Source organism: Lolium rigidum, chromosome 5 (genome assembly GCF_022539505.1).
Source record: "Lolium rigidum isolate FL_2022 chromosome 5, APGP_CSIRO_Lrig_0.1, whole genome shotgun sequence".
Classification (NCBI taxonomy): domain Eukaryota; kingdom Viridiplantae; phylum Streptophyta; class Magnoliopsida; order Poales; family Poaceae; genus Lolium; species Lolium rigidum.
Window position 1 is genome coordinate 238,336,925 of NC_061512.1, and position 14,442 is coordinate 238,351,366.

Below are 14,442 nucleotides of genomic sequence, written 5' to 3' on the forward strand. Positions count from 1 at the left end.
CCAAAAAAACATATTTTGAAATGTCAAAAAATTTGGATAAAAAATTCTACATGTACATCTCCATAATGTATGTGCATTCGCCAAGTTTCACGAAAAACCAATATTTTTTGTGGTCTATGTAAAAAGGAGAAACTTTATCTTGTGAAAAGCATTATTTTGAACACTGAAGTTTATCTTTTTTACATACGTCACATGATAAGTCGATTTTTTATGAAACGACTTTGTGAGCGCGTAGCACGTGAAGATGTACGTATGAAGTTTTTGTTCCAATTTTTTTGAAATTTAAAATGTAAGTAAGATGCATTTCAAAATATAGGGAGCATATGCACCCATGTTCTAAAACACCACTCCCAAGGTAAAAGCGGTTATATTAAATCCCATGGCTTACAAGAAGGTCATGCTCCAGTACCTGAGACAAAACCTCAGGCCCTGTACCACACCACACATTAGTTATGGCCTCTGCTCTTGCATAATTCGCAAGGCAGTGGTTTGCCCTATTATGAACTCGGTCCACTTTTACAATAGATATAAGTCTACTACCATGAACTATGTCTTTAATTTCCTGGATAATTGTTGAGTTAGAGAGAGAAATAGAACAAAGATATTTGGCTTCTAAAATTCAAAAAAAATAATATTTGGCTTCTATTAGCTAAAATATAAGCTTTTGGTAAAATATAAGATAAGATATTTCTGCCATTATATCTCCTACCCACATGTTTCTCTGCTTAATTTAAACAACCCAAAGTATAAAAACAACAACTGCTAGAGATAACTTAAGAGACGATCCATTGTATATGTTTTAACACTTTGTGGTTTTCATCTTTTCTAAATAATAACAACGCCGAATCAAGAAAACTAGATATATAGACCTCGTTAATGCTAACGGAAGAATTTTGGCCGAATAGTTCGTCCTGGTGGGTACATAACTTTTTATGCAATGCCCTCCGCACATAACTCTCGCCATCTCCCTTTTTTATCCAACATGGTCTCTCATAACTTGGCGATTATTTGCTTTGGTTTTGGGGGAATCTTAAATCATACATTGCAAAACTCAGAAATTTCTTAAATACTAAGTAATTGGATGTCGCCACAACGATTCCATGCCCCATATCCTCCCACATTATCACCACTACCACCCATGCTGCTACGGGCACCGCCACGACTTGTTCGTGTGCTGCCTTGGCCGTCACATATGACATCACGAAGAAAGGGTCACCGAGTCATCAAATGGCTATATACACTGCTTGGATTGGGGTTTGTATGCATCTATTTTTGTTGTAACGAATATTTGTTCAATCCCTTGTGGCGAGCTTCCTTCATGGCCTTCTTACATTTCCCCGTTGTGATTACCCGCCACCATGTTCCCTCTCATCCCTCTCTCCCTTCTACATCACATTCTTCAATACCCATTTCGTGTAAATCGCATCGACCGTTATCTCCGAACCCAATAAATCGCCCCGCAGCCTCGTTGCCACATGAAACACAAATCATGAAGCAAATCAATTGCTTTAAGATACTACTTAGCAAAATTTATCATGTAATTCGATACACATACTATTATTCCTAGCTACTTTGGTAGCATTTTTCTCCCGCAAAAAAATAGCTACTTTTTTCCGAGTTAAATTGTTTTTTTTTTTTGAGATGTCGAGTTACATTGCTGAAAATATTTGGGTTGAATATAAAAATATGCCCATGAAAAGAATGGGCCGGGGAGAGAAAATCCTCAGGCCGTGGGGAATCTATATAAGCCACGGAAGAGATGGGAGAGAAGAACCCAATGCCATTGCCATTGCCCAAGCAAGCACATCACGGAGCGGAGGTTAGGAGAAGAACCACGCGAGAGAAGCCGGCAGCGAACAAGGGGGAAAGGGAAAAATCTCTCGAATAAATGGCACGATCCTTCTCTCGGTAATTCACCTTGATATGCAATTATTTCGTAAAATCTCCAATGGTCCGATCGGAGCAGTCGAATCTGCAGAAAACCCAATCCGATTTCGCTCTTCCCGAAAAAATCTCCCCGATCGATGCTTTCCGCTCCGTTTCTTTTAGTTGGTTCTTGGGCTGATGGCGCTATCGCTCTAGATTTCCTCTTGTATTACGGGATTCTTGTCCAGATGGTGGGGATCTTGGATGCGCTGATGTGGTTCTAGTTCTTCTGTTCCGATCATCGATGCCGTCCTGTCATCGCTCTCAGATCGTTCTCATCTCGATCTGAGGCCATCTAGATGCCCTTTGTTCCCCTCTGTTGCCGAAAGATTTTTTTTACTTCCAGATTATCTTTTTTCTGCCGGAGCTGTTCTAAATTTGACACCGTTGATGTGCAATGGACGGTCTTGTGTCTGCTGATTTTGCTGCATTGCATCATGTACTACACAATTGGTAGTTCACTGTTGTTGTTTCTAATGTGTAGAAGCTTTGTAAGTCGATAATGTCGTCCTATTTCTGTAGAGGAAAATGACCATGAAACTCATGCAACAATGTGCGTTTGTTTCTGCAGGACTGCGGTCTGAACTCTGGGTATGGTTCATCCTAGGTTCCTTGTTGCTTGTTCAGGCTCCAAACTGTGCTTCATCGCCAATTGTTCCAGCAACTACAGGAGCATGATTGGTGGTGGGACGATGGCATCTTGGCTGCTGATGGATTCGGATCAGAAACCTCAATGCAGCTGAAACCTTTGCGCTTAGTCGAGTTAATTGTTTTAGGAAAAGTGCTACGGTGTTGGAGATAGATAGTAATAGCTTAAGGGGGGTCATCGGAAGATCCGAGTAAGCAGATTTTGGAAGCAAGATCAAGTTTCTCATTTTTTCCTTTTGTTGAACCGACATCGGGATGGGTTTGCCTCAAGTTCCTGCTGTCAAGGAGGAGGAACCTCCTAGGCTGAGTACTTGTGTAGTTAGTCCTCCTTGTTTTGGTGGTAGTGCCACTGGTGATTTGGGCAAGCTTCCTACAGGAGGCTCAAGTAGCAGGGCATTTCAATACCCTTCCATCAGTGATCTCAAGAGAAAAGCCGCATTAGATTCTTTGAATGGCTTTGGTGTGAATGGGCCTGCAGGCTTCCAATGCCTAAAACCTGACTCAAGGGATCCAGGTTCAAGATCATGCCCTAAACTGGGACCTTCTGTTCAGATGCCTGCAGTGAGGGTTATTGGATTTGAATCAGGTTTTGCTGGTTCCACCAGAGATTCTGATATGATGGTAGCGGACAAAATGAATTCATCTTTAGTCATTGATACTTTTCATTCATCCACTGAACAGCATGTGCCTCAGGCAAGGAAAAGGGTGTTATCGCCTTTAACTAATGTGCTTCCTGGACGGTTCCATGGTGATGCGCTAAATATTGGTTCTGCTGACACCAAAATACAGCATTCTGATTGTGTTAGGCGACTTTGTGCTTCTGGATTTCAAGATTCTAAAAAAGCCCATACTGCAGCTCTTGATTCTTGTGAGTCACCTACTTGGCCAGCCTTAAGATGTTCCAATTGGAGCAAAGGACAGGTTGTTGATAAGCTTAGCAGTAAGGTATTCACCGATGGTCCTTTAGTTGAGGGCAGGGAGTTGTATTGTTATTCAGATCACCTAGAGGCTGAAAGAATTATGAATCTTGAAAAGGTTGCTGTACCACTAGCAAAAATGGCACATTCCCCTCCACTCACTTTGTCTCCTCTTGGCCCAAAATGGATGCAGAGAGTGAAGAATTCAGGAGCTCACAAGAATCTAGTGAGAGAAATTGAAAATGATTTTCTGGGTTTGAAGGAAACAGAAAGATCGATAGGTGAAGAACACAGTGATAGGATTAGGGTTAGAGAAGCAGGAAAAACGACTATCTTACATGTTAACTTTGATGCGGTGTTCCCCAAGAGGTGTTCAGGTGGAAGATTCCAGAACTGGGCCTCAGAATCTGCCCCTGTATCTCCAAGCGTTGGATGTCTTCGGGGTTTAAGCCTCTTTCCTGTAAGAAGGTCACTGGTTGGCTCCTTCGAGGAGTCCCTTTTATCTGGTCGATATTCGTGTGGAAAAGATACACAGGTCCGCAATGTGTCTTTTACTACATTTCTCCTAACTGAATATTCTACTTGGATACTATCCACATTGTTTGGGTATTTATTCCATTTTCTCCGTACATGTAGAATATTGATGGTTTTCTGGCTGTCCTGAATGTGACTGGCGGCAACTTCTCTCCCCCATCTCAGAAGCTTCCATTTGCAGTAACAAGCATTGATGAGGATAGCTCTCTACTGTACTACTCATCGATTAATCTTGCTGGGAGGTTACCTACTAACAGCAATAGCAAAAGCCCAAAACTCAAGAGAAGCTCCAATAGTAATGATTCACGATCAGCGAAAAGTCGCTTACACATCCCAGTTAAAGGGCGCATACAACTGGTACTAAATTGTTGGCTTTATTAAATAGAATTCAGTTTGTTGTGTATTTTGCTGGATAGTTTCTGAATAAATAGGTGCACTAGTATGTAACTCCTTGCATTGGGCATCTGATCAACTTTCTCTGCGCTGCCTGCCCTTTCTAGTATAGTAGTTTCTAGCCGACATAAAAGTGGATCCCTTGCCTCTGAGTGATGCCCGGAAGTTATAATAAGCTAATAATGATGCATGATATCAGTATATACAATAGGTGGGACATGGGTTCATACTTGTGCTTGTAATATACATAACTATGTAAAACAAATTTGAACTTTTTTATCAATTTATTATAATGGGTACGCAAGTATTGTTTTACTATATTCTGCCATTTTATAAATGTATAATTACATTTAAAGTTTGCTGCACTTGATTTTAGTTTGCATATCAATATTAGATGCTAATTGTGAGGCAGACATATTGCTTTCCACCACTCATATTGTTCTTTTATTGACTCTTCTCTTAAAAGTTCTGTTTAACTGTCATATTTTTGATGCAACTGTTTCACAAGAAGCACTCTGTTGCCGTTGACAGGTGGTCAGCAACCCAGAGAAGACACCGTTGCACACCTTTTTCTGCAACTATGATTTGAGTGGTATGCCTGCTGGAACCAAGGTATGCGAAGTTGGGAATTGTTGGATGGCCAATAATTCTTGACTATTTCATTGTCTTCTAGACTTAAATACCGAGGATAATTGCAGACTTTCCTTATCGTCATATGGCTTGGGTTTTCTTATTTTAATATGGCATAGCAGCACAATATGTATTTTATTGACCTGACTATTGTGGTTCTTAATTATTTTCAGCTCCTGTGGTATATTTGTCAATTTTATTGAGTATTGGGATGCAAATCTTATGTCTGTAACTGTTTCGTAGCTGTTATACTGGAACTTGGAAGTATATGGAATTCTTTTTATTGTTGCTGGCATACTCTATTGCAATCCTCAATTTTGTTGGGTTGCTGCGATGGCATAATTGTTGATTTTGTTGAGTTATTATGATGGCATATATGTAACTGTTTCGTAGCTGTTATGTTCAAACATGGAATGCCGAGTAGATCTTAAATGTGGTTGCATGCCATTCATAAACTACTACTTTTTGTTAGAGAATAGAACAAGCAAAAGGTTGGGCATTTCATATTGGTAGTCTTCCTAGAGATGATTGTAGCATTGTAAGGGTAGAATTATCCCAGATTCGTTTTTCATTATTTGTGATAGTTTGTGTTTAAGGTCTTCTGTAATTTTAAGCATCGAGTAATTAGCAATGCTGGTTGTCGTTGTTGTGACTAGGCTGACTAGGCCAGTATACTGATTTTCTGGCTGTAAATGAAAACGTTGCCATTTCAATGAATGCCCAGTAAGTTGAATACCTGCAATATATTGATGCACTGGGCTTGACGCATGTCAAAAGAAGCAATGTTAGAGTTATTTCCCGGTGCAGGAATGGTGTTTGCCTGTTTAGAAGGGCTCGTGGTTATTCACCTTTTATCTCGAACACGTGTCAAACATGCTTTATTTGTTTTGAATAATAAAGTGTGCCATGATTAAACATGCTTTATTTGTTTTGAATAATAAAGTGTGCCATGATTATCATCTTATTCTTTAACTTCTTTTCTTATTCCTTAACTTCTTTTCTCGAGTTCGTCTTATTTATGTTATTTTAAAATGGGACAGACTTTCGTGCGGCAAAAGGTCACTATGTCATCTGTTCCTCCTTCTAGTTCAATGAAAGAAGGAAGTGATGCAAGTCACACAAAGGTCGAGTCAGTCCGATATGGAAGTGAACTTAGAGAATGCGGCACTCTATTTTCTGAATGTAATGTAGCCAATACCATTGATAGCTAAAGCCAAGTTGTCGAGTTGAAGTTGCTGACGAATTATTTTAATTTTTGCAGGCTGTGAACAGGGGCAGAACTGCTACTCGACTGATGAATCAGAAAAGGAAGGTTACACAAACAAAATATGTTGCTCAATGGACTGTGACAATAGTGAATCAAATCAATCCAGTCCTACTGAGAAGTCAGAAAATAGCACAAATGCTAATGGTTGCTGCTGTCAAGTAGACACACTTCGCTCAGGTGAAAAGAAGTCTTGCTGCAGTCCTTCCAAGGTGAATAATTGTTCTGCTGGAGGCGTTCTTCGCTATGCTTTGCACCTGCGCTTTCTGTGCCCCTCCAAGAAATCATCAAGATCGATGCAGCGGAGCAAACCTGGCCTGTCATCAGAACCACTCAATCGGAGTACCACAATCGACGAAGAGAGACGATTTTATCTCTACAATGATATTAGAGTTGTCTTCCCTCAAAGGCACTCAGATTCAGATGAAGGCGAGGTATGTAGCAACTGAGATTATTCTAGGTTGTGTAGCTGTTTCTTTTAACGCAACCTCCTTTTTGTTTCTTTTGCACCAGTGAAACTGAGTAATTTCACCTATAGCATGGATAGTGTACTCTAGATTTCCCGAAATTGCTGATTAGGATGCTTATTTACAAGGTCTTGTTGTGCTCTTTTGAGACCTCACATCAATTTGGTCAAATATAATTATTAACATAAATTTACTCTATGATGTTATTAAGAGTGTGCCGTCGCTTATCATATTTTTCCATGTATTGCTTTGATTTGTGTGTTTTAAACCTATATCCCTACCTGAAAATTTTGTCTTATTGCAGCTGCGGGTCGAGCATGATTTCCCTGCTGACCCCAAGTACTTCGACATAAGCAACTGATATGGGCACACCTAACATGAAATATGTACATATTCCTGCCCTCACTAACTTTTCAGTTAGTCTCTTGTGTTTATTACTATTTCCCCACATGTACAGAACTAAGTGCAATATAATATCTCATTTTGTCCAATTTTATTTTTTTGTCTGCGATGTAACGTTTTAATCTTAGAACATTTTGAACACAATGTTTGTCAGAATATGTGCTTTTGTATATGCAGCAAATTACCATTCTAATGCTGCGTAGGCACAGCCACTGTTCTTCTCTTTGTTGACCTTGACCACAATATAGTGGTAGATATTAACAGAACATTTGGTGAGGAGAAAAGTTTCTGGTATTTCTCTCATACATCATTTGGAATGACAGCCCCTGCCTAGATTAGTAGGCCGGCTAATGTAATTGAGATATAGAAATTACAGTTCTAAACTGAATTTAATATTTATCGACCTTTCTAATTTGAAAAATGCAACTCTTTGGAGGTAAAATAATAAATAACTATGTATATAAAATATTAACAAGAACAATGTAAACAATTGGTCTGGATCCTAACTAATGTATTCTGGAGTGATCATCTCAGGGTTCAAATGTGGGTATTTCTGCATCAGAACCATGTGTTGCTTGGTAGAGAAGCCTGTGTACTATACTCCTGTAGGGGTCCTCCTCTCTCTTCTCCTTCAGATATTTGAGGCAGCTCTCCACTTCAGATTTGACATGCAAATAGAGGTGCTGTGCCTTCTCTTTGTCTTTTAGCTCCTTCTCCCTCCCTATGCAGTCAAGTAAACCGATTGAAAAACAAGAAGATATTATAATCATACGTCAGGTCGGATTCTTTGATTATCAAAGAAGTTCAAGAGTGTATTTTGACTTGTCATGAGCACATCTAAAAGACACTAGCGCAATTCTTTAGGGCTGTACCTCTTGTTTCAATAGGCTTTCCAAAGACGAAGTAAAACCTCCCTGGTACTTTTGGCGTAAGCACTACAGGATGCATACCTTGATTTTTAATCTCTCCCGTTGAATCAGTCCTTCAAAACAAGGTAAAGCAAGATCGTTGAATTTTTATGGGCAAAGTTATTTGGAAGACGTAAATACAACTTTGCTTGTAGAATAAAATCGAAACATACCTTAGCTTTAGACCATCTTCATTTAGCCTCTTGTCAAGGACGTCATAAAATGGGATCTTCAGAAGATCGTTGTAGTCTAACAACATCTGAGGTATTAAATTGATTCATAGTTATCACTGACATATGGATTCCAACAATGTACAACAACACTGATTCTATACATTAGATTAGCCAACGAGGATATCAAAGTAAGATAACTTTTTAAAGGTAACTCTTACATCACATATATCATCTTCTCCAACTGCTCCAAATGGAATTATTGTTGCTCCAAACCTTGATGCCATCCTCACAAATTCAGATTGCTCTGGCCAAAACAGCTTGTATTCCTCTCCCTGTAAACAATTACATCATCTTCCAAAAACAGTTGATGTTTTTATGCGTTCCTAGATTAATTATATTGCTCACTCTATCAAATTCTTACCTTCCTATGAAGAGCTTCACGTGCGCCTCCTGGGTACAGCAAGACGAATTGCTTCTCCGAAAGGAGCTTGTAAAAATTCACCGGTGTGACGGGCACCGCGCCCATGATTCGGTGGAGATCGTGGGCTGAAGAATCTGGCATGAGCTGTTCTGAAATCTTGCTGAACATGAATGGATGTGCTAAGCCGCGAATGTGGATTCCAGTGCTCCTCAGCACTCCTGTGACCAGGGGTCCAAGCTCAAACCCCATGAGCATATGGTACCCAACCAGCAAGACAGGGCCCTCCCTAGGCAGCCCAGCCAGTCCCCTCACTATCTTCCCATCAGGCCGTGTCGACAGCATCACCGGATCAGTGGCATAAGTCAGGACCCTGAAGTTTCAGAAAATTCAGTGGCAGTTAAGCTATTATGTAACAACTCATCGGACTCCAGTTTTAGAGAAATGGTACCTGTCACGATCAATCGCCTTTTCGAGCTCATCAGGAGTTGGTGGTAAATAATCTGAAACAAAGTCCGTCTGCCTGGTGCGACGGTAGTATCCAGCGCCTTTAATGGTTGTCGCTAGATCAAATTCATCTTCCTACCAGATATTTATGGAGAGTTATCTATTATAAATGCTTGAAAACTACAGTTATTGCAAACAGTACTTCGTCCATGTAAGAAGTGGTGCTCAAGTGCAAGCCAAGAATATGAGTGCATAGCTAATAACACCCGATGTTTCTCAATCTTTTGTCAATGAGGAATATTTATCTGTCTTACCAACAAGATTTTGTGGCCATTATCCCTGAAGTGACGGATTCTGCAGTTCTGTAGTGTACCTTTTAGCCTTTCAGCCTCTTCGCGGCTTGCTAACAATTCATCATTTCCACTGAGGAAAAAAGAATACCAACTTCAGATCCTGTCTAAATGAGTAAAATATGTTCAGAAATAAAATTATTGGAATGTAGCATATAGAGTCCATGGAGATCATTTGGAGACTATGTGCTTCTTAACCTTTGGAAAACATAACAGTGAGAGTGAGCACTACTATGTTACTCTCGGTCACTTGACATCTCAGATCCCAGCTATATTTTGTCATTGTGGCTATTGCAGATCATACCTGGCAAGCACCAGAGTCTGGGCTTTGATCGCATGTAAGCGGGAGTTGACATATGATGACGCTGTTCTTAACATTTTCATCTTCCAAACAATGGATTCCTTCGGCAGAATATCAGCCAAATACTACAGAAAGAAGAGTATAAGAGCATTGTGAAGGTTGGAGCATACAGAGAAAAGATTCAGCAGCAATTTCCCCAATGTTTTGCAGCTCACCATAAGAGAAGGCAACAAACCGGTGGTGATCTCTGATAATGCCTGACCGGATCCATCAGATGTTGGTCGCATCTTCATCAAGTTGCCTGAACGAATGTTGAACTGTGATCAGTAAATGCACATCAAGTTTGCTGTTCATTTAGCAAGTCAGAAATTTTCCTCATGGAGATGGTGCTAAACCTGCAAGGAAATTTAGGAACTGTGGAGTGCTGAGATGGAAGGGATCAGGGACCAAATCCAAGAATGCTGAGAGAGTCTGCAGCTGTGAGTTGTGGAAAGATGTCCCTGTAAATACCGAAGTGAATGGAGACTGGTCAGTGAGAACCTACCGTCAAGTGAAAGAACAGAGCAATATATACAGAAACCATGGACAACGGAAGCAAGACCTGGGTTGACTAGGATCAGTACCAAATCAATGTCTTGGTTCCGCGCCGCCACGGCAAGAGCAATACATGCTCCGACAGAATCTCCAACAAGATAGACTGGTCTGTCCGGTGCTCTTGACCTCTCTGACCTCACTGTCCGCTCTACATACTCAACGAGTCCTGCATTCATCCGTGAAGTTTCAGAGCTTTTATCAACCAGGTCCTCAAAGCAAGCAAATAGGCATTGAAAGATGGACATTTTATTAGAGAATGAAACATGGCTTTTGGTTTACTTCAGTTCTGAAAATCCTCATGAGAGACGCTTACTTTCGAAGGTCATACGGTCTTCGACGGGTATATGCAAGCACCACATATCGAACATCCTGCGTAACATGGCAATAATAGTTAGCTCCAGCCAATAAAACACAATCCTGCATTCCATCTGACTGCTCTTACTTTGCCAATCTCTCATGGTGCCGGATTAACCCTAAGCCAACTCCATCGATTCCTGCAGGTCCAAAATACTAAAGACTGTTAGTACTCTTAATTCTCTTTCAAGTGGCAGAAAGCAAAGTGATTCAGTTCAAACAATGAGAGACTGTTCCAGAGCTCCAATCATCCAGCCATAATGCAGTATTGCAGTTGGTATATTTCTAGAACACGTCTAATCTAGCAAAAAAAAGATCCAGTAGCTCTACAACTGAACCCAGAAATTGGACAATCCGATAGCTGCATGGAACAGGCAAGGCAGTACAGAGGTCGCTGTCCATCTGATCCTGCTGCCACTTCAAGTGGCCACCAACTGTCGAAGAAAGCCTAGTTTTCTCATGCTAATAATAGTGACAAACAAAATTTAGCAGCACATGGTCCATGCCGTGTGAGATTTTCAAAATGTTTTTCTTTTTCTTGCCTGTGTTGCTTATGGCTTCTGCACTCTGCAGGATCTGAAAGTGGCCAAGCAGGTCAAGATTGTAGGCTGCAAGCCACCTAACCTTAGATATCCATTGTTTCAAAAGTACTAGTACCGGTATTCGATTTTTTTCTCTTGTGTCAGTGCTGGTGCACTGTTCGTGATGTGCTTAAATAATATATGGCTAGATCTTTCTGGTAATTTTTCCATCATATGGCTAGATCTTTCTGGTATTTTTTTCATCACAAGTCCATGCCATGCGCACTCTGTAAACTGTACTATAGAACAGTGTGTACCACACCACCACTTGGGAATATTCAAGTTCATGCTTTGTCAGTATTGAGAAGCACTGGAATATTCAAACAGCGCCCATGGCGATAGAGAAAATCATGGCTGGGAGTGCTTTTCAACGCAAGCGGTGGAAAAGAGAAATGCGCCTATAGTACCTGGCAAGTAGAGCAGCGTGGGCGCGCCGGGGACGCGGCCGCCGGCGCCGCCGCACTCGAGCGGCGAGAACCACCTCGGCGGCCCGCCGTCCGGTCGCTGCACCATGTCCCGCGCTGCCTCCATGTACTCCCTCACACCTGATCTCCTTCCAGACACCACCTTGGCGTCAACCGGCGATGAGGCCGCGGCCCGCGCTCTGCCACTGGAGGAGGAGGAGGCGGACGCCACCCACCGCGACGGCAGCGCTCTCCAGCGTTGGGCGCACGGCTGCGCCCGGAGTGCGAGGAGACGCGGGCGCGGTGGCGCGACGGCCGACGGCGTGGCCGCTGCGGCGGCGGCGGCCATAAGCGCGCTCAGCTCTTGATCACTGTGCTTGTCGTGAAGCTTGCTGCGCTTTGTGTGTCGTCGTGTGTTTGGACTTTGAGGTAGAGGGAGACGTGTCTTCGGAAGGCCGCCCAGTTGCGTTCCAAGTCTGACCATTTATAGGCCCACGTGTCGCCGTGATTTCTAACTGAAGCTTCAAGCTGTCTCAAATTTCTAGGCTACCAGTCTACCACGGGTTTCTAGAAAAAAATTGGCATCTTCGTCCCGGATGGAAACGGCCTAAACTTCAGAAAAATTAGGCAGATGTCATGGACAGTAAGTTTCGGGTTCCTCGATCAGATTTGGCGCAAAAAAAAAAAAAAAAAACGAATGGGGTGCAAAGTGAACAAGACACTGATAGATGGGGTACAAATTTATAAATGTGGTATTTTTGTGTTACTTTGTGGCACTCAGGGGTACAAAGTTAAATTTATTCTTTTACAAGAAACATATATGGCCTATCGCACTTATGTAGGATTATGTGCCATAATAGTTGTTAAACTCGTATTTGAAAAAACGTCAATGGTATTTTTTTGGCGCATGAACCATACTCTACGTTATTGGTCTAAAAGATGGTCAAACTTAAATCTTGAAGTTGCCATGGAATATTGCTAATTTAATCTGACCTTTTCAAGAAATGTCTATATACAAATTTTCCATACTCTAAATCACTAAAATTCCGGAGAAAAGCCAACCGCCATCATTGCCATATGTCTTGCACATTAAACTTGGAAGGTCCTACCAAGAAGCATGGTCCAACATGGAGAGGGCGAAGAAGTGTTCAAGAGGAGAAGACACTGTTGTCACAATTCACACAAAAAATTCAGTTGTCATTGTGAAATTCATAATTCCGACAATTGTATTAGTGAAAAATATAATTCAGTTCATATAGTATGATCTCAATGCCATAGCAATGCAAAAAAAAAAAAAAAGATCTCAAGGAAGATTTCATAAGGGTAAATTTCAGGCTCTAAGAGCATCTCTAGTGGTTCCTCTAAATGAAGACCTCCATATCTCCATATAGATAACCATCTATAAAGATTTTCTTTTAGATGTCCTAAGTTTTTCAGTGGAACGTCTATATCTAGACCGTCTATATTTTTGATTTAGTCACTGTCAAGTGGACCTCTTGATTTCAGATGTGTGTGGGGATGCGTATACGGGGAAGGATTTTGCTTTGGATGGTCCTCACTCCGTCCTCCAGATTTGAAGGATGAGTAGAGGAAATGGATGGTCCTCTATATTTAGATATCCGTTTAGATGAGCCATTGAAAGCATTTTTTCAGCTTATAGTCATCTATACATATTTAGAGGATTATATAGTAGCCACCGGAGATGCTCTACCCGGCCAGCGACGACCTCGTGGTCCACGAGTCGATCGGAGAACCCACGCCACCTCGCTCCTACGTACCTCTACTCGTCTCCAAATTCAACAGGGATCATTCGTTGAGAGGAATTCCTGCCAGAGCGTTGCGGCGAAGCATCGGGACACGTAGGGAGAGAAGGTTCGCCGGGCTACATACCCGTCCGGCCGGTGTTACGTTGCGTGGGTTCACGTTACACGTTTGGCCAAGCAAGCTGCTGGTACAAGGACAGGTTTGTACTTTGTAAGAGGTTCCAGCGTCAGGCAAAGACAATTGATTAACCATCCGTGCGCACTCCCAGTAGTCCCAACTGCAACACCTTAGGGCATCTTCAGTGACGTGATTGCGACCGCTGTGACCGGAAATGCGTCTGCACCTTGCTCCAGCTAGATGACGCATCGTGTCTGGGGCGTTTGCAGCGACGTAAACCTGTCGCAAATATGAGTCACGTTTGCGTCTCAGCGGACGCTGCGCGGCGAGCCTAACGTCCGCTCGCTTCCCCCACGGGCCCTCATGACAGCGCCCTGGTTCGATCGGCCTCGAATTAAGCACACAACAAGCGCGCGAATGTCAACTGCCGGTGTGACAACCGCGTCGATCAACCCGCCAACCGCCGGAATGGAGTGACGAACCGCCGCGGAAGAGCAACCGCTGGCCTCTTCGTTATATGCGCCGCTGTTAATCCCTGCAGAATATAATCCCTGCGTCTACTGTAATTCACATCGAACCGCCTCCTCCTCCTTCTTCTTCTTCTCCAACACCGACACGCCATGAGCGACTACACCCTGCCGTCGGACTCGGAGAGCGAGGGCAAGTTGCCCGGATGGCTGCATTGGTGGGAATCCGCTGCGACACCAAGCGCACTACACCACAGCACTAGATTCCCAACTGACGTTGGTCGGCAAAAATCAGCATCGCCAACAGAATGTTGGTTGGCAAAGATTCTATCGAACAGTTGGTCGGAAAAACTCGTACATAACAACTGATTGTTGGTTGGCAA

General features: G+C 42.3%; 2 protein-coding genes across 3 annotated transcripts; one reads left to right on the forward strand and one right to left on the reverse strand.

Annotated features, from left to right (window-relative positions):
• Positions 1 to 1,749: 1,749 nt before the first annotated feature.
• Positions 1,750 to 7,270, forward strand: LOC124652197. Of its 2 annotated transcripts, XM_047191214.1 has the most exons (8): positions 1,750 to 1,908; positions 2,498 to 2,891; positions 2,922 to 4,026; positions 4,128 to 4,382; positions 4,950 to 5,030; positions 6,089 to 6,230; positions 6,310 to 6,746; positions 7,084 to 7,270. In XM_047191214.1, the coding sequence occupies exons 2-8, from the start codon at positions 2,830 to 2,832 to the stop codon at positions 7,138 to 7,140; spliced, it is 2,139 nt and encodes a 712-aa protein (XP_047047170.1). In that variant the 5' UTR covers positions 1,750 to 1,908; positions 2,498 to 2,829; the 3' UTR covers positions 7,141 to 7,270. The 2 variants fall into 2 exon arrangements, with proteins under 2 accessions (XP_047047170.1, XP_047047169.1); XM_047191213.1 differs by having other exon boundaries at positions 1,751 to 1,908; positions 2,498 to 4,026.
• A 184-nt stretch (positions 7,271 to 7,454) lies between these two features.
• On the reverse strand, positions 7,455 to 12,060 carry LOC124653283 (phytyl ester synthase 1, chloroplastic-like). Its single transcript, XM_047192353.1, has 14 exons — positions 11,715 to 12,060; positions 10,815 to 10,866; positions 10,686 to 10,741; positions 10,380 to 10,538; positions 10,174 to 10,278; positions 9,994 to 10,079; positions 9,782 to 9,903; positions 9,442 to 9,550; positions 9,132 to 9,262; positions 8,684 to 9,053; positions 8,481 to 8,594; positions 8,263 to 8,348; positions 8,054 to 8,163; positions 7,455 to 7,902 (listed from the first exon to the last, which is right to left on the reverse strand). The coding sequence occupies exons 1-14, from the start codon at positions 12,058 to 12,060 to the stop codon at positions 7,712 to 7,714; spliced, it is 2,037 nt and encodes a 678-aa protein (XP_047048309.1). The 3' UTR covers positions 7,455 to 7,711.
• Positions 12,061 to 14,442: the final 2,382 nt, after the last annotated feature.